Source organism: Pristis pectinata, chromosome 3 (genome assembly GCF_009764475.1).
Source record: "Pristis pectinata isolate sPriPec2 chromosome 3, sPriPec2.1.pri, whole genome shotgun sequence".
Lineage (NCBI taxonomy): Eukaryota > Metazoa > Chordata > Chondrichthyes > Rhinopristiformes > Pristidae > Pristis > Pristis pectinata.
Window position 1 is genome coordinate 22,840,267 of NC_067407.1, and position 20,491 is coordinate 22,860,757.

Below are 20,491 nucleotides of genomic sequence, written 5' to 3' on the forward strand. Positions count from 1 at the left end.
TGACATCCCCCTTATATCTTCCTCCAATCACCTTAAAATGATGCCCCTTCACATTAGCTATTTTTGCCCTGGGAAAAAGTCTCTGGCTGTCCACTCAATCTAAGTCTCTTATCTTGTACACCTCTATCAAGTCACCTCTCATCCTCCTTCGTTCCAAAGAGAAAAGCCCTCGCTCACTCAACCTATCCTCAGAAGATGTACTCTCCACTCCAGGCATCATCCTGGTAAATCACCTCTGCACCCACTAAAGCTTCCACATCCTTCCTATGAGGTGACCAGAACTGAACACAATACTCCAAATGTGGTCTGACCAGAGATCTAAAGAGCTGCAACATTACCTATCTGTCATTTACCCACCACTGAAGTAAGACTCACTGGTCTGTAATTCCCAGGGTTATCCCTACTCCCTTTCTTGAACAAAGGGACATTTGCCACCCTCCAATCATCTGGCACTACTCCTGTGGCCAGTGAGGATGCAAAGATCATCGCCAAAGGTGCAGCAATCTCTTCCCTCGCTTCCTATATTAACCTTGGATATATCCCATCTGGCCCCGGTGACTTACCTATCCTAATGTTTTTCAAAAGTTCCAGCATATCCCCTTTCTTCATGTCAACATGCCCTAGCGGTATCAGCCTATTGTACACCATCCTCACAAATGTCAAGGTCTCCCTCACTGGTGAATACTGAAGCAAAGTATTCATTAAGTATCTCCCCTACCTCTTCCAACTCCAGGCATGTTTCCTCTTATCCCTGATCAGTCCTACCCTCAGTCTAGTCATCCTCCTATTCTTCACATATGTGTAGAATGCCTTGGGGTTTTCTTTAATCCTACTCGCCAAGGCCTTCTCATATCCCCTTCTTGCTCTCCCAAGTTCATTCTTAAGCTCCCTCCTGGCTACCTTGTCACTCTCCATTATTCATTTATGAATCAAGGCAGGGAGAAAAGCCAATTGGAGCCACATAATTTTCAGTTTAAAATATTTTTAATACAGGCTGTTTCAGAAGAAATTCAACTTACACAATTAGAATATTTAAACACAAATATTGTAATTACAAATAGAGATGAATTGAAAAAGCACAGTCAAACCTTCAGCAGCAGATGGGAGGTCAATAGTAAACAAAGTTTTACTGTCCTCAAGACACTGCCACGTCATTGGTTTGAGAGCATGTTCTCAGCCCTGCAAACAGCAGTCTGCTCAATTCCTGAAGTCATATTGTTTAATTTCCATTCTGGAGGGTCAATCAATAGAGACAAAATCTTCAACAATATCAAATACAACATCAACAGCAAAGACGTTTGATCAAGCTTTTGGAAATCTTGAAACAGCAAATGCAGATCAATCAATAAATTGATGAGAAACAACTTAAATGAGGAGCCACTTGCAGGGAACACTAAATGAAACAGCATAACATTTTACAATGAGAATGCAAGGTTCCATAATGATGAGCAGCTTTCAGACTCTTTGGGATTCTAAACTTCTGCAACAACCTGTTCTTTTCTGGGCTGCCAAAGACTAAGTATTGCAAAGACCTCCATTCCTTTCACAAGTAACTAGCTTATTTTTTGTTTTATTGGACAGCTTTAAATTGTTTATGTCAAACACGTAAAGCTGTCAAATCATTAAACAACAGTGAATGGCTTGAACAGGCCTTTACCCAACCAAAAGGGAAAAATCAAATGAACCACACAATATGCCCAGTTAAATAGAAAAAGGTTACCAAAGTTCCACAATAAATTAGATCATGTATTTATACTGATTTGGGGGAAATCTAACCTGTATAAGGGCATTAAGATAGTTAAAGTGTCAGCTGAAATGGGAAATGGCAAGATAAACAACATGTCACAAATTCAGTTAAAGTAGCTCAAAGATTACAGCACCAGTAAAACTGCAAGTACAACTTCTAATTTTCTGCTAGCCTTTGACTATTGTAAACTCCTCATTTACACTGTGATATGGGTTAAAAACAAAAAAAAACTACTAGTACCAATTGAATTGACACAATTATTGCCAGGAGGTAGAACTACATTTGAAGATGCATACAGATGAGTTTAGAATAAGGCTGTGCCAATGATGTGACCAATCATGACATGAGGAAATTAAGCAAAAGTGAGAGAGCAGGAAACTAAGTATTGCTGCTCCAGTTAATTGTTGCATTTTGTTTTCTCAATTCTTCAAATTATATCACAATAAAAGGTAATTTTGTCAGATGTTGCTGTTTCATGTTTTTGACAAACACTGACTGCCTACTGACTGTCGAGATGCAACACACGGGTACAAGTTTACCCAGATTGAAAAACTGATAGATTCCTCAAATGATTTTGTGCACTCCCTCTAATTGCACAATTAAAAGATGCAAGTGGTCCATTTGGCCTACCTACTCTTGCCTTTCAGATTTCTCATGAGATCTGAAATCCTCTCACCCTTCAATAAACAATGTCTCTAATGGCCTTTCACAAAAGCAATGTTGACCAAGCAGTTAATTACTACTTGAAGACATTTATGCAAATTGTTTACATCATTCAAGCTCTTACTTAAAAGCAAGTTGTTTTTGATTATTGCTCAAATAGTGTATTTAATGGTTTCGACAGATATTTGTGTCCATTCCAAATGTCACCATATTTGAGTGTGGGTTAGAGGCTGAAGAGCTTTTAAGCTCCCAGGTATCATTTGAACATCCTGGTGCTGATGATTCCCCCAAGATGGCAAGGATGATGGCATCAACTGGGGCCAATCAAAATTTCCACATCAGTTACCTATTTTTGGGGGGAGTGATAAAGATTGGTACAAGTTCACCATCGGAGAAAAATCCAAGGCAAAGGCTCACTAAAAACTTCCAAGACAAGAAATACTCCTCCTAGCCCACAAATATTAACAATTTGTATTTTAAATGTTAGCTTGGCCACCTGGATCAGCCTTGCCTTGTTTGTTCCTGACTGCTGTTTTAATCCAAGCAATTAAAATGACATGCACTTCAAGTTCCTGGGTGCAACATGTTCATTTACACAAGATCTGTGGTCCTCTGGGCAAGCAGTATTTCCGGGACTGAACTGAGGGAGGTTAAGATGGGTGGATGTGCAAGAACATTTGTAGAGCTGGAACACTGTCCACTTATCATAGCCTGATAAGTCTACTGTGTTGTTGTCATCAGGAGGTACTGAATTTGGTTGCTGGCTTTACCATAAGTCAAAAGTATACTTCCCCTAGAAAGGTTGGCTTTTATTTTTCCTAAAGATTTAATCTAATTCCAAAACATGCAAGACTCCTAGAATAATACTTTTCTATCTTTTCTTAATTAATGTTCAACTTAATTAACTAACTGTGTGGGAAGTTGAAGACTTCACACCAATCTTTTAGCACAATAGCTGAATTGAATACAAACTTTACGATGACATGGGTCAGAGTAGCAGCTGTTATACCTCTTAAGCACATGGAGCACAAGGGCACATGGTATCATTCATACATTTATCAAGGGAGACTAGGCACCTTTGATAAAGTATAAAAGTGCAAAAAATTGTTGAATCAATTCATCATTTTGAAAACAAAACAAACTGTAAATTTCACATCATGCCATTATATTCACAATTTTACACAAATGTGATTACAAACATTATACATTTTGCTTAGAAACATTGCAGGTGAATAAAACATACAATTACAAACAAAAATTACAAAACATTTAACTCTCCCATATTGGCTCAGTGGATTATTACACAGTATTAGGCACCTCCATAATCATTGCCAGGTTACAAGCAGTCCATGATGCACGTACCTTACCATCAACTATAAAAACACAAATGCTCCTATTCATATTTGATATTATTTTGCCAATAAATCAATAACAGTCAGAAGGAGTAAGCAACAATCTGTTGGAGGAGCAACACACAAAATGCTGGAGGAACTCAGCGGGTCAGGCTGCATTTATGGAGGGAAATGGACAGTCAATGTTTTGGGTTGAGACCCAATGAGTTCCTCCAGCATCTTGTGTGTCGCTCCAGATTCCAGCATCTATGGTCTCTTGCGTCTTCAATCTGCTGGAGAAACTCAGCAGGTTGAGCAGCATCTGTGGAGGGGAAAGGGAACTGTTGATGTTTCACATTGAAACGCTGCATCAAGACCAAGAGTGGAGAGGGGAGATAGGCAGTATTTTGCCCGACCTGCAGGGTTCCACCAGCAGATTGCTTATTACTCCAATTCCAGCATCTGCAATCTCGAGGCTCCAGAAAAAGTAGGTCATGTATTTCTGCATACATGACCAGATTTAGCCAATTAGTGATCCATAGAGAGGCATGTTATGGATTTCAGATCACACACAAATACTAAATTTACTCTCTATGCTATTTAGTGATGTGCCACAGGGTTGCTGATGCCTACAGAATTGAACATCAACATGCTTCACTGCTTTGATGAGATGAGGGGTATGGACAGGAAAGGAGAGGTAAAGATCAGAATGAGTGGATTCACACAAAAATAGTGTTCATGATAAAAACGGAGAAGTCTTTGGATTTAAAAAAATCCTGCATACATCTCTCAGATGAGAATCGATTTACTATTGAATTACACTTGGCTTCTTCCTTGGGGCGCTCAGTGTCTCGCTGCCTTGCAGATCTTATCATAAACCTCAGGGAATGCATCTTTAGAGTTCAGTTGGTCTCTCAACTTGTGGTATAGAGACCCATCAAACATCTCCCAAAACTCTTCTCGGGTCAGATAGCAATCAGCATACAACATCTGAAAACTGAAAGAAAAATCAAGACACCATTTAAAATTTAAGATATCTTTATTAGTCACATGTACATGGAAACACACAGTGAAATGCATCTTTTGTGTAGAGTGTTCTGGGGGCAGCCTGCAAGTGTAGCCACGTTTCCGGTGCCAACATAGCCTGCCCACAACTTCCTAACCCATGTCTTTGGAATGTGGGAGGAAACCGGAGCACCCAGAGGAAACCCACATAGTCACGGGGAGAACGTACAAACTCCTTACAGAGAGTGGCCGGAATGGAACCCAGGTCGCTGGCGCTGTAATAGCATCAAGCTAACCGCTACACTACCGTGCCTGCCCTAACCTTCTACAAAGGGTTTTTTTTAAAGAAAGTTGCAGACAGGCAACCCCATAGTACAGCTGTTCAGGTTACAGACATTCATCCTTATCCTTACAGAATTCACAAATCACTAGCCAAAAATTTGAGATTCAGAATAAAATTCGATCTCACGTAATCTGTGTAGGGGTTAAAGAAAAAAGTAAGTTTTTTCCCCAACTTGTATTTCTTGATACTTGTGCAGATGATGTGGCTTTGCATTACAGATCACCACAATTCGGGCCATTTTCTAGGAACGCCACTCGACCTCCCCTCCCCCTGTAACACGGATGTTCAGGTACCTGAAAAAATATTTCACTTTCCTTCTAATTTACTAGGTGCACGGAACATGCCAAATCGTTAAAAGTTAGAAGGTGTAAGCCAGTCAATCCCTTAAGACTGCTCCAGCCTTTAATAAAATCACGTTTGTATCCTGATTGATCAGATTGTAACCTCAACTCCAAATTTTCATCTACCAAGGTAATCTTTCATCCCATCAGTCCTGAAGTTTCATCCACCTCTGCCTTAAAATCATAGATTCTACTTCCACTTCCCTTTGAGGACTTCCAAAGATTCAGTCCTCAAAAAGGATTTGTCAATTTCCATGTGCAACCCCCTTGTTTCTTCCCCTTCTCTACCACCCCCCAAAAACAGTGATCCCTAGTTCTAGGTTTTCCCCACAAATACACACACACACACCATGTCAAGACCCCTCAAGATCTCTTGTTCCAACCAAATCACATCTCAATCTTCTAAACTCCAGCTTTCCCATCCTTTCCTTGTAAGGCAACCCACCCATTCCAGGTATTAGTCTAGTAAACCTAGGAATTGCTTGTAACAAATTAACACCTTTCCTTAAGCAAGGAGACCAATACTGTACACATTACTCCAGAAGTGGCCTCCATCGAATGCCCTTATGAGCATAATCTCCCTACTTGTGTTTATCTAGTAATGATAACATGCTGGAAGCTTTCCTAATTACTTATTGTACCTGCATACTGGCCTTCTGTGAATCATGTACTAGAAACCCAGAACCTTCTATGTGTGAAAGCTCTACGATTTCTTACTATTTAGATAATATGCTTTTTCATATTTCCTGTCAAAACTGATTTCATATTTCCCCACATTTTACATTATTTGCCAGATCTTTATCCACCAACTTAAATCCCATTGTAGCTTCCTTACATGCTCTTCACTACTTACTTTCTACCTATTTTGTGTATTCAGCAAATTTAGTAACCACGCCTTTGGTGCCTTCATCCAAGTCTTTAAAGTTGTGAAAAGCCAAGGCCTCAGCAGTAATCCTCATACCACACCACTGATTACATACTGCCAAACAGAAGACCCATTTATGTCTGTTTATTTCATTTTCTGTTAGCCAGCCAATCTACCCGTGCCAAGAAGTTACCTCCTACACCATGAGCTTTTATTTTCCACAATAACCTTTGTTGTGACACTTTATAAAAATCATGCAACATTGATCTTGAATATTTCCAACTGCCCTGCCATATTATTGTTAGCAAAGGCTTCCAAGTTTCCCCATTAACAGATGTTGAGCTAACTTACTTGTGGTTTCCCCACTTTATTTCCATTCCTCTTCAAATAAAAGGGTTGCATTTACTATTTTCCAATGTAATGAAACATTTCCAAAACTCTGGAATTAACCATTTCACTGGCACTTCTGCAAGAATAACCCATGTCCTGGAATGTGCTTAAATGTTGCAGCTTTATTGTTACAATTGCCAAAGCTAAATTCTTAAATGTTAAACCTGAGCAGTGTCCCTGCCATCATCAAAACAATAGAAGTGCTGTGCAACCATTCCCAGCAATGAAGTGCACACATTGAATATTTGGCAAGCACCAGAACAAGCTTTGGTGAGATACGGATCCATAATTAAACTGTTTAACAACACTCACTGCTAAAGCTCAGGCAAATCAGATCTACTGGGAAGGCAGTGAAGCAGAAGATACCTAAATGGATTTGAAAAAGGTAAGAAAAAAAGACCTTTTCAGAAGATAGCAGAATTCTTGAAAACAGAGGCTCTGCAAGGCTTAATGTACTTATGTGTAAGCATAAGAATCAGTGATACTGGCAGCTCATTACAATGCATCAAACATTTGGCTCACACTGGTACTGCTGTTTATTGTTTGGTGCCTTGCAGTGGGGGAAAAAAAACAAGGAATCTGACACCAAACAAACAATGATAATCCAGACATTAAGGGCCCAGGGAGAAGTGGGGGGGGTGGGTCCTACTGCCAATCTCCCCAACACCTCCCAGGGTGAAGCTGCATCAACAGACGTGCATCAACAGCTGCACGCCAATTCTTACTTGGGAAGTCATCTGTGTCCAAAGTTGAGTCATGCGAGTGCTGATGGTCAATGAAGGAGACATCTTGTAGTATTTCTTCCCATTTAAGCTTCTTTTCCCCCTCTTGCCCCTCTCACACTACACAAACTGAAGCCACTTTTAGCAATTACTCACATCTCTACTGATGTGTCACAGTAAAGAAGTTAATCTGCATTCCACTCATTTCAAATGTTGATGATATCATGACCTCTGTGGCAGTACAGGAAGGGCAGCATTCTTGAAGGTGCTCGTCAGATGCAGCCTTCAAGAACCACATGATTAACTAGACAAAAGTGGCTCAGATCTGCTTTAGGTATAGTCTCCAATGCAGCAAAACATACTGTGGGGCAGGGACCATTGACATTCTTGTGCCTGGGACAGATACATCAAATTTCTAGGCCTATTGTTCCTGTGCAAATAATTTCACAGAAAATCAAATGGAAAACAAAAAGTGCCAGAAGCACAAATTCCAGTCAGAGTAGAGATAACCCTTTTATAAAATTTGGTTATGAACTAGTCAGATGACGGTATATCTATACATACTGTTTATATTTAATTTTCTCCTCCAATTCTCCTGCAGGCACAGTACTTACCTGTGCGAATCACGTAAAAATTGCTCCAGCTGTCGGGTTGATGACTTGGCTTCAAACTGCTTGGTCTTGGGTTCTCCGTAGGCCCCAACATCTGCATACAGCTCAGCTTCATCCCCCTTCGGGTGGACCATACCCGGTAGACTGGGTAGGTTGAAAGGACACAACCAGAGAGGGTAAACCTGCAGGAAACAAACAGAACATGAGTTTTGACAAGGCACTGAGGCAATAAGAACAAACCAGTTTCTCTTGATTTCCTAGATCATAGAGTATGTCGTTGTAGTAGTTGATCTCAGCTTGGGTGCAAAAAAAAACTTTGTAAATTTTTGGTAGAATGAATAAACCTGCGATTTTACATTATTGATTACAAATGAGAACTACATTTACAAAGGAATCAGAGGTGAAGTAAAAATTTAGAGAGGCAAAGAGAGCATCTGAGAATAGATTAATTGCCAACATAAATTGAAATCCAGAAGTGTTCCATGGACATATAAAGTACATGAGTAGTGAGGCCTATTGAGGACAAAACTGAGAACTTGCACATTGATGCTAAGGGTACTGTTAAGATACTAAACAAGTACTTTGTATTCCAAGTAATTTGATACGAACTTAAATTTTTAAGTGCTGCAGAAAGTAAAAATCCCTTTAAGACAAAGCAAGCATGGGGCAGACAAACTCACCCAATTCTACTCATTAATATCTTCCTCTTTAGGAAGGTAAAACATACAAAAAGTACTGGCATTAAGAACTTGGGCAAGTGCCACAAGCTAATCCTTCCAAAATTAAATCAAACAATATTTCCAATAATTTGCATACATTGATCTCACTGTGCAGGAAAAGAATCAACTTCTCCAAACTCTTTATTGGCACCAGCATGTCTTGAACCACATGGTGTTGCTCATACAGTTTACGAATAGTTTCTCCTTGGGTCAGCTTCAGTAATGAAATCTTGGGAGGGACCATCCAGCCAAACACATAACGGAAGAGTGGATTATTGCCAAATGGAATTATATCCTTCAATGTAGAGGGAAATAAAAAAATATTAGCACAAACTTTTGTAAAACAGTTTTTACTGCTTTTGTTTTACATTATAATCTGGTGAATAATTCATCTTTTTTTGAAGCACCTCTGTAGGGTTCCTATAATTTATAATCACAAAATCTCTCCTTGTACCTAATAGGTACAGAATGTATGCTGTATACATATAAAACCTGATGTGTTTAAAAAGAGCTTGGAATAGTTTGGCACATATGTTCAAGCAACTTGTACAAGGCCTTTCATTTCAAAAGTTATGTCCTACATTTATTCTGTAAACCACATGAAAAGCAGACTACTGGTGCTGGAAACAAAAATACAGCTCAATTAGCACCTGACAACCCAACAGTAAAAGTTTAAACAAAAGTGTCTTCATCTTAAATTTATTTACTGAATTTATTTTTAAAAACAGTCAGATTATAGATTTTGGTAGCATAGGTTCCGTGTTCCTACAAATAAAATGAATATAGCACTAAAATGTATTAACTACTTATTAAAATACCATGTTTTTTCTGTTAGATGTCTATTGTCGAAGTTGGAAGAACAAGAGTTCACATGCCTGGAAGTATTTCCTATATTAGATACCTGAAGCTCCCAGAAAATGCTGCGAGTGTGACGGTGATAGTAGTGCCTCAAAGGGATATATTCCACTGCACTGTGGCTCTCTTGCAAGTATTTCTCCACATGTTTAAAGAACCATGGTTTGTAGTAATAGCCAATTCTATTGATCTAAAAAATAAAACAAAAGTTCTATCAAATGACACAAGTCTCAAGAATTTCACCTTAATGATAAAGATTGGGCCTCTCAGATATAGTTATACCCCACTTACTTTTTTTCCCCCAAGTCACCGTAGATTCATTTAAATTTAGGAAGACTAAGTTAACATCTTGCTTTAAATAAACAGAACTACCCAAGCTGGTCGGTCAAGAGGGACATGACGATGTAACTATGCAGGGAAGGTATGGGAATCCAAAAGGGTAACACCAGAGGAGTACACTGGCAGGAAACCATTGAGATCAGAGGAATGAACACATTGCTCAGAGACTGGTATGGGGAAAAAAAAAGGTTTCAATTCGCAGGGCACAGGCACCAGTACTGGACAATGGAGAAAAATGTTCTCATTGAGGTGGACTTTACATGAATCAAACTGGAACCAATATTATAACAAACTGAATAAGTGTTGCAGATTAAGCTTTAAATAATGGGAGCTAGAGGAGGAAGGATATCGCGGTGGGTATTCAGATGAGGGGAAATTAAAGAAAGAACATGACAATCACGCAGGGTAGAAAAATTGAATATGATTACCACAATGTGTCAAAGAGAAAGATGCAAAGTATGAGAATACTTAAAGTCAAGTGGAGAAAAAAAAATAGGATAAAAAGACAAAATTGAAGGCTTTTTAATCTTTGCACATGCAGTATTCACAACAAAACAAAAAATAAAAAAACAGGAGCAGGAAGAGGCTAAATTAGCCATCAGTAAGATCATGACTGATCCAACCTTGGCTTCAAAAAACACTCTTAGCCTGAAATACAGATTGGTTAATAGACAGAAAACAAGCAGTAGGAATAAATGGGAGGTTTAGGGTTTGGAGGCTATAACTAGTGAGATGCTGCAAGATCAACTGTTTGTAATCTAATTCCATGATTTGAATGAGGGGACCAAGAGTAATATATCCAAATCTGGATGGTAGCAAGAGCTATAGGGAGCTTATAGAGAAGTTTCAAGTGGATATAGAGATGTTGAGTGAGTGGGCAAGGACATGATAGAATACAACTTGGGTAAAATAGAAAAGCAGAATTTTTCTTTTTTTAAAAATGTATCGAGAGAGACTGAACAGTATTTATGTTCAAAGGAAATCAGCAAGATCCAAATTTTCTGGGATTTCAATGACCTAGTTGTCCCCGTACACAACTCACTGAAAGTTAACATGCAGATCCAGCAAACAAGTTGCATTCATTGCACAAGGATTTGAGCACAGAGTGCACACTATGCTGCAACTATATAGGCTCTGTTGAGACCACACCCAGAACAGTGTACAGAACTGATCTTCCCATTAAGGAATTAAGATCAACCCGATGATTCTTGGGATTGGAGTATAATCCTGTGTAGAGAGATTAAACAGACTAGGCTAATACTCCCTTGAGTTCAGAAGCACAAGGGGGATCGTGATGAAACATTTAGAAAAGAACTACGGGGCTTGACAGGATGATGTTTCCCTTGGACTTGGTGCCTAGGATCAGGGGGCATGGTCCAACAATAAACATCTGACCATTCAGGACTGAGGCAAGAAGAAATACTTGGAATTCTCTACCCAAGAGGGCCATGGGGGTTCAGCTGCTGAGTATATTCAAGACAAGTAGAAAGATTTTCATATGTCAAGGGATATGGGGTTTGTGCAGGAAAGAGGCACAGAGATAAAAGATCAGTCAGTTTTAATGAAGAGCAAAGCAGACACAAGCTGATTGGCTTATTCCTGCTTCATTTTCTTCCCCATTAAAAAAAATTGCAACACTTTCCTCACTGTAACTTCAGCAGTAAGCAAATATACACTAACTTTGGTCAACTTATTGTTATGGACTCAGTGAAAGTCCCTTTAAGATAGAGAGTGTGTGTGTATGTGTGTGTGGGGCGTGCTTACGTCAATAGAAGATAAAGGACGTAATGACGTTCCACACACACATACACACACACTCTCTATCTTAAAGGGACTTTCACTGAGTCCATAACATTTTTTTTTCAGTGTTAAAAACTGTTATTGTTTCTCATCCATCGATAGAGAAAAACAAGCAGGCTGGTGTCTCTCTCCCTTCTCTCTCTCTCTTCTTCTTCTAACTTCTTCAACAACGTCATTACGTCCTTTATCTTCTATTGACGTAAGCACGCCCCACACACACACTCTCTATCTTAAAGGGACTTTCACTGAGTCCATAACATTTTTTTTTCAGTGTTAAAAACTGTTATTGTTTCTCATCCATCGATAGAGAAAAACAAGCAGGCTGGTGTCTCTCTCCCTTCTCTCTCTCTCTTCTTCTTCTAACTTCTTCAACAACGTCATTACGTCCTTTATCTTCTATTGACGTAAGCACGCCCCACACACACATACACACACACTCTCTATCTTAAAGGGACTTTCACTGAGTCCATAACATGGTGGCAGCGGTGGGATTCGAACCCACGCCATCGAAATGACTGGAGCCAATTTAGACCAAATATTGTTCCATCGAAACTGAAAAACCAAAATATCATGGAGAACCTTGAAACGAAGTTGGACCATTTACAAGTTTCACAAAAACAAGCAGGCTGGTGTCTCTCTCCCTTCTCTCTCTCTCTTCTTCTTCTAACTTCTTCAACAACGTCATTACGTCCTTTATCTTCTATTGACGTAAGCACGCCCCACACACACATACACACACACACACTCTCTATCTTAAAGGGACTTTCACTGAGTCCATAACATTATCAAGTGCAACCTAGAGATCTTCATTGGTATTTCAACACTTATCCTCTGTTTTGGACATCAAGGGACATAGGGCAAATTCAGAAAAGTGCCATTAAAGCAAAAGATCCACCATGAGTTTACAAAATGGACAATAGGCAAGAGGAGCTAAATGGCTTAGTCTTCCCAACTGTCATATTCCTTCACAATCAGACAGTGATTCCAAGTAGAAATGGGGAATTTGGGAAGGTGACCAAAAGTTTGGGCATAGACCTGGCAGGAAAATAGGAAGGAAGAAATTTTAGGAAAGGAATTTCAGAACATGAGAAACCTCACTGCATGGCTGCCAATGTGAAGGAGAATGTGAACCAGAAAGGAGGTTACTGTGATACAAGGATGAAAATTTTAAATTGGAAACACCAGGGGACTGGGAACAAAGGTCAGGAAGTACAGGTGGGATAGATGAATGTCAGTTGGTGCAGGATAGAATATGGATAGCAATTTGTTACATGTAATGAAGTTTACAGAGCATCATCAGTATGAGGCTAGGGAGGAAAGCAGTGGAACAGTCAAGTTAGGAGATACAAAAGGCTCGACTGCAGGACTCACTTGCACTTTGTTCCTTCTGACATAGAAACACTACCAAAATAAATGCGAGTAGTCTGCATTACAGCAGACTTAGGAAAAGCTAAGCTCTGCCAAAACTCAGCAAGATGCCAGACAGTCCGATTCAAGCCAAACCAAAGTAGTAAGCAAGATCAGTAGAGGATTTGGGAAGGTGATGATCTGAGTCTCTCCAGTGTTTAACTGAAGGAAATCATAAATCATCAAGACTGATTGTTGAATATTTTGAATGGACAGGACATGTTAAGACAGCAAGCACATGAAAGATGACCCCAAATTGTTGACAAGGATGGCATGTTGGAGCAAAGAAGAATAGATTAATGGGGGACTTCAGGAGGAAATATTGCAAGGGGAAGTAAAAGAAACCATTGCTGAAGATGCTCGAATAGGTTAAAGTGGAATCAAGCAACAGCAGACCCACTGAAATGGACCACAGCAAACAAACTAGAGATGACAAACCGTTAAAGTGAAACAGTCAAAGCTGCAATCAAACAATGACAAGGACCAAAATCTCAAAGCAAAAACCAACTATTTCTGCTCTTTTACAAGTTAGTAGCACATGGAAACTGAAACAACTATTGATCCTTCTTCAAAAGAGAATCCAATAACTGCAGGGATAAGGGTTAAAAGGGTATGCTCCAAATATTAAATAAAACCATGAGCAAATTTATTTTGGTAATCTTTACTGGTTTCTCCCTTGGTATAATTTACCTTTCCTGGCTCAGCCACATCAGTAAGGACTCCTGTCATTATCACAGCCTCATCCTGTGAATACACAAGGCCCTCCACAAAATGGTTCTCTTTGTTTTGGGATTCTCTACTGAACGTTTCACATATCATCTTCAGACTACGCACTGGCTGGTACTGCAGACGCACATACTTCTTAGCAGGAATAATCTTGATCTCTGCAGCAACAAGAAATCCGAGAGTACCACATGACCAAGGCACAGCATAAAATAAGTCTGGATTCTCTTTCTGAGGACAAGAGAGAAAGTATTGTTTTAGCAAAGTAGTGGAAGTCAAACTCCAGGCATTCCCCCCCCCCCCTCACAAAAGAAAATTCAACCCCATTTTGTTGTATCAGACCCACTTATTGCAACAAAAGCAGCCAGTCAGCCCATTGCGAACATGCCATCTCCCAACAGGGCAATCCCATTAGTTGCACTCTTGTTTTCCCTATGGCTTTGCAACTTATTCTTTCCCACATGTCAATCCATTCCTCTTTGATTCCTTTTACCACTTGTTTACACAAAAGGATAAATTTATAGAAGCCACTTAACCCACCAGCACCTCTTTGGGTTGTGGGAAGAAACAGAAGCACCTGGTGGGAAACCATTTGGTCACTGAGAGAACACAAATGCAACACAAACAGTCCTGAAGGTCAAGTTCAAATCCAAGTCATCTGGCCATGTGGGAATATTATAAAAGCAAAAGTTCCTAAAATCAGAGTTTCAGGAACTAAATCCATTAGTTTCAAGATAAATATGGAGAAGGATAGGACTGGTCCTCAGGTTGACATTCCAAATTGGAGTAAGGCCAATTTTGATGGCATCAGAAGGGATCTGGCAGGCATGGATTGGGATGGGCCATTTTCTGGCAAAGAAATTCTTGGTAAGTGGGAGGCTTTCAAAAGTGAAATAGTGAGAGTACAGAATCTGTATGTTCCTATTAGAATAAAAGGCAAGGCTAACAGGTTTAGGGAACCTTGGTTATCGAGGGATATTGAGGCCTTAGTAACGAAAAAGGTGGTGCATATCAGGGATAGGCAGTTAGGATCATATGAGGTGCTCGAGGAGTATAAGAAATGCAAGAGATCACTAAAGGGAGAAATCAGGAGGGAAAAAAAAAAGAGGACATAAGGTTGCTCTGGCAGACAAGGTGAAAGAGAATCAAGGGTTTCTATAGTTATATTAAGAGCAAAAGGGTAGCAAGGGACAAAATTGGTCTGCTTGAAGATCAGAGTGGTCACTATGCATGGAGCCAAAAGAGATGGGGGAGATCTTAAATGAATTTTTTGCATCCATATTTACTCTGGAGACAGACACAGAGACTATAGAACTAAGGCAAAAGAGTAGTGAGGTCATGGACCATACTCGGATTACAGAAGAGGTGGTGCTGGCTGTCTTGAGATGAACTAAGGTGAATAAATCTTCAGGGCCTGTCGAGGTGTCCTCCTGTGGGAGGCTAGTGCAGAAATTGCAGGGGCCTGGCAGAGACATTTAAAACATCCTTAGCCACGGGTGAGGTGCCAGAGGTCTGCTGTTCAAGAAAGGCTCGAAGAATAAGCCGGGAAATTATAAGCCAGTGAGCCTGACGTCAGTTGTGGGTAAGTTTATTGGAAGGTATTCTAAGGGACAGGATATACAAGTATTTTGATAGATAGGGCCTGATTAGGGATGGTCAACATGGCTTTGTGCGTGGCAGGTCATGTCTAACCAATCTTATAGAGTTTATCGAGTAAGTTACCAAGAAGGTCAATGAGGTAAAGGCAGTGGATGTTGTCTATATGGACTTTAGCAGTGCCTTTGACAAAGTCCCACATAGGACGCTGGTCCAGAATGTTAAGTCGCTTGGCATTCAGGATGAAGTCGCCAAATGCATTCAACATTGGATTAGCAGGAGAAGCCAGAGAGTGGTAGTATAGTTGTGTCTCTGGAGGCCTGTGACTACTGGTGTGCTGCAGGGATCGGTGCTGGGTCCGCTGTTGTTTATTATCAGCTAAATCATTAATTTAGATAATATGGTAAACTGGATCAGCAAATTTGCAGATGACACCAAGATTGGGGGCATACTGGACAGTGAGGAAGGATATCAAAGCTTGCAGCATGATCTTGACCAGCTAGGTAAATGGGCTGAAAAATGGCTGATGGAATTTAATGCAGACAAGTGCGAGGTATTGCACTTTGGGAGGACAAACCAGGGTAAGACTTGTACAGTGAATGGTAGGGCTCTGAGGTGTGCAGCAGAACAAAAGGACCTGGGAATACAGATCCATAGTTCCTTGAAAGTGGCACCACAGGTAGATAGGGTCATAAAGAGAACTTTTGGCACTTTGGCCTTCATAAATCAGGGCATTGAGTACAGGAGTTGGGATATTATGTTGAAGTTGTACAAGATGTTGTTGAGGCCGAAGTTAGAGTATTGCGTGCAGTTCTGGTCACCCATCTACAGGAAAGATATCAATAAGCTTGAAAGAGTGCAGAGAAAATTTACAAGGATGTTGCTGGGACTTGAGGACCAGAGTTATAGGGAAAGGCTGAATAGGTTAGGACTTTATTCCCTGGAGTGCAAGAGAATGAGGGGAGATCTTGGAGGTAGACAAAATTATGAGGGGTATAGATAGGGTGAATGCATGCAGGCTTTTTCCCCTAAAGTTGAGAGATTAGAACTAGAGGACATAAGTTTAGGGTGAAAGGTGAAATATTTAAGGGGAATATGAGGAAACTTCTTCACTCAGAGGGTGGTGCAAATGGGGAATGAACTGCCAGCAGAAGTGGTAGATGTGGGTTCAACTGTAATATTTAAGAGAAGTTTGGACATGTACATGGATGGGAGGGGTTTGAGGGACATGGTCCAGGTGCAGGTTGATAGGACTAGGCAGAAGATCAGGTGGCCTGGACAAGGTGGGCCAAAGGGCCTGTTTCTGTGCTGTAGTACTCTACTTTTAACTGGTGGGCAGGGGGTGTGTGGAGGAGGTGCGGGGTAAATAAAAAAAATCTTTCCAGGAGATAGTAACCTCCACTCCCAATGTAGTACACTAGCAAAATTTATAAAGAGTGAAATAAGACAAACAATTACTGTGGTAAATTCTGAACACCAATTTTTTTTTTGCTCAGGTGAATTTCAAGATCTTTGGACAGGGTAGAAATTTACAAGAATAGTACCAGGGAGGATGGATTTCAGTTTATGAGGAAACTGGTAACCTCCAGTTGTTCCCTTATGAATATAAAAGATTGAGGAGCTTTTGGTAGGTGCTCAAAATCTTAGATAAGAAAAAGAATGTTCCAGCGATTGTGGGATTAGTTGGACAACTCTTGCAAAGAGACAGCACTGCTACGAAAAGCAGGATGGCCTCTTTCTGTACTGCATCATCTGATGATTCTTCGACACCAAATTTCACAGACATTTGTATGATTGGCTCCTTAACACAATTTGTTTTTGGTTGACACAAGAATGCTATACAAAGACACCAGAAGGACTTCCTGCTTATTGCAAAATTCTATAGCATTCACATGGACACGAGGACTTGGTTCAACTTCACATTCCAGTGATACTGTGGATGCATGGAGCAAACATCACTCAAACTAGCTTGTCCTGAAACATACTTAAGAGTACATGAAGTTGACAATGAGTGTAAGAACTGGGCAATTCCTTTACATATTTCACTTTCAGTGCCTTTTGTGTTAACAACAGTGAAGTAGAAGAGTTACACAAAAAAAAGATGGGAAGTGAGTGGGTTTGGACAACTTCATGCAAATATTTCAAAATGTAATAGCTTAAGCGCAACACAGAATTTTAGATGAATAAGCCAAAAATTGCTGGGGCAAAATAAGATCCCATTTCTTTTACCTCTGTGCACCTTACAAGGCTGCCATCAGCTAAGACCAGCTCGTAGGCTATACAGATGTGTTGGAAAAGTCCATAGATGTGAGATGAAGATTCAATGCCAGTTCCCATGATAAGGCCACCTAAAAACAGACACTTGTTCAAGTTTGAGGTAGTGAATATTAGAGATTTTTCAGTAGTAAGAAGACTATCTGAACAATTCACAAATTAAGTTGAATCTATTTACTACATTGAATATTCAGAAACAGAACTCCAAGTACTGGAAGACAGTGGCTGAAGAGAATTCCTTCATGCTTAACGTTTCACAAATCATTAGCAATCAGAAGCTACTAGATACAAATATTTAATAATTCGGTATTACTAAAATTAAGTCATACCCCTTGACAATGATGTATTGCAACAAGTAGATGAGTCTCCTGACCCAAATACACAAAGATGACCTAGCTAACTAGTTAGAGGAGCAAAATAAACATTTTTATAGAATTCTTTTGGGTCAGGAAGAACAGGAATGTACAACCAAGTCCTTCAATGAGTCCTCAGACTTCCCCAGTTCTGGCTTTTCCTTTCTCTTCTTGTACCAGTAACTTATATTGAAACCTACGTGAGCAACTATGCAAGAAACCATTCCCCATTATCTGCAGTCCCTTCACAATTCCCATCCGGATTCGTGCTCTTACTGGTTTTATTTGTTGACAATAGGATTTGAACTCTCAAAAACAAAGTGATAGAAACATTCAGCAACAAAGAGTCTCACACCTGGAACGTTTAAGCTTTTAGAGATGCTGCCTGACCTGAGTATTTCCAACATTTTGTTTATATTTCTGATTTCTAACATCTTACATTTTCTCATTTTTCCATTTTCTTGAACCCCTAGACTGTATTTGTAAATTTGCATGAACGCATCAAGGGACACATGTACAAGATGGACAGAATCTCAAGTTACATTAATAGTGTACAGCTCTGTGCTGAGCACCGAAGATTCTGTTATAAATGAGGTATCTTTTTCTTCAGGAGTACTTTATACAAATTGGCAAAAACAAATTGCAAAGAACAACAAAATAATACATTAAGGCAAAAAAAAGTTCTACCTCCATTTTTGGCCAGGGTTCAGATGATTTCTGCCAGAACTACACTTTGCTCCCACTTTTAGCAAATGGAATAATCACCAAGTGGATCAATACAAGCGACTTCCCCATTGATAGAACTTAGAAAAAAAAATCACTGACAATCCCAACTTGAAAAAAAAACCACAAAGCAAGAACCAAGTCATAAAGAATTCAAAGTGTCCATTTCACAAGCATCACTAGTAATCTTCAAGTTACTTTAATATTAAAAGAAAACACAAGCAAGTAGCCTTTTGCATGGAAGAAATAGAACTACCCACCCACAGTGAGATCATCCAACTCTGGTACCACTGGAAGAGTCCAGCCAATTGAATTCAAAAGTGCAGTCACCTGACCCATGTTTACCAGTGGTTCCACACGGACAACCTATAACAGAAACAGAGCCAAAACAAGAGTCTTAATTTCATTCAAAAAAAAGGTTAAAACACTCGTTTGTTGTCAAATTGATGTGTAGGAGGAAAACGGAAATTTGAATCAAACACTTGTACAGCTAGCGCTACTAACTTGCTACTTTTCTCTTACTGTTGATGGACACATCTGGTTTAACACTATCTCCCCTTCAAAGGACAATGCAACATCAAACTCAAATTCAATTCCTTAGCTCACTATTAACAAGTAATCTCTCTCATTGCTGGCACAAAGCTTATTTGCATTAGCAATATACAATAGAAATATGCTCATTAACAATTCATGCTCAAGAATTAAGCTATCCTCATCCTTCATTGAAAATTTAAAAAATATAAACCACCTTTTGGATCAAAAAATTGAGATTAGAACTGAGAGTTATCTTCATTTCCCATGGCAACTGGCTTCCAAGTAATGCAAATTATACCAAATAATATTTTTTTGCATTATAATCTTTCAATCTTTATGAATTAAGCAAATACACACTCCAACTAATTTTGTATCAGACCTGAGAGAAGCAGCCTATTTTACCCATCTCAGGTTATCAAGTCTGCTCTTTACTCAAAAGGAGAAATCTTAACTAATTTGGAACCATAATTTCATTTCACAAAAACTTACTGTGTGAATTTAGGATCAGGGGACCTAGAAATAGCTCCACAATATATTTTTGGCATTAGAAGTTTATGGCCAGTCACCCCAATGTTGTTTAAGGAGGTCACAAAGAGTAGTACTTCATTTACAAGGTTCACAGAGAAGCATTGTATTTCACAAGGAAAGCCAACAATGTTGAAATAGTCTTTGGCAGTTCCACTATCCTGTTGCTGTGCTGCAAGTTCTCACAGCTCCCAGTAGGAGTAGCTATGCAGCCAGTTCTTAAAAAGGGACAAAAACCAAAAATGCTGGAAAAATTCAGGAGGTCAGGCATGATTTGTAGAAAGGGAAACAAAGTTAACATCTTAGGTTAAAGACCATCAGAACTGGGAGGAAAAAAAACTTTTTAAGACCACCACCCCACTTTCCCTCCCTCCCAACCACTAAATTCCCAGTTCCAACAAAGGATCTTTGACCTGAAACGTTCATTCTATTTCTCCTTCCATAGATGCTGCCCGAGCTGCTGAGTATTTCTGGCATTTTCCATTTTTTGTTTCAGATTTCCACCACCTGCAGTTTTTTTTGATTTCCAGTTCTGATAGGGATGTACCACAATACAAGCACCACACTTCCAGCTACAGAGGACTGCTGCTACTGAATGAATGGATGCTGCAGTGAAGGGAGAGGG

General features: G+C 39.7%; 1 protein-coding gene across 1 annotated transcript in view; it reads right to left on the reverse strand.

The window, feature by feature from the left end:
• Nucleotides 1-906: 906 nt before the first annotated feature.
• dhcr24 (24-dehydrocholesterol reductase) overlaps nt 907-20,491 on the reverse strand; it is a 28,137-nt gene continuing 8,552 nt past the window's right edge. The window contains exons 3-9 of the mRNA XM_052012787.1: nt 19,068-19,173; nt 17,687-17,805; nt 13,829-14,092; nt 9,639-9,782; nt 8,835-9,032; nt 8,022-8,200; nt 907-4,738 (exon numbers count right to left, since the gene is read on the reverse strand). Of these exons, the coding sequence (XP_051868747.1) occupies nt 4,585-4,738; nt 8,022-8,200; nt 8,835-9,032; nt 9,639-9,782; nt 13,829-14,092; nt 17,687-17,805; nt 19,068-19,173 (1,164 nt within the window). The 3' untranslated portion in view covers nt 907-4,584. The remainder of the gene's footprint in view (nt 4,739-8,021; nt 8,201-8,834; nt 9,033-9,638; nt 9,783-13,828; nt 14,093-17,686; nt 17,806-19,067; nt 19,174-20,491) is intronic.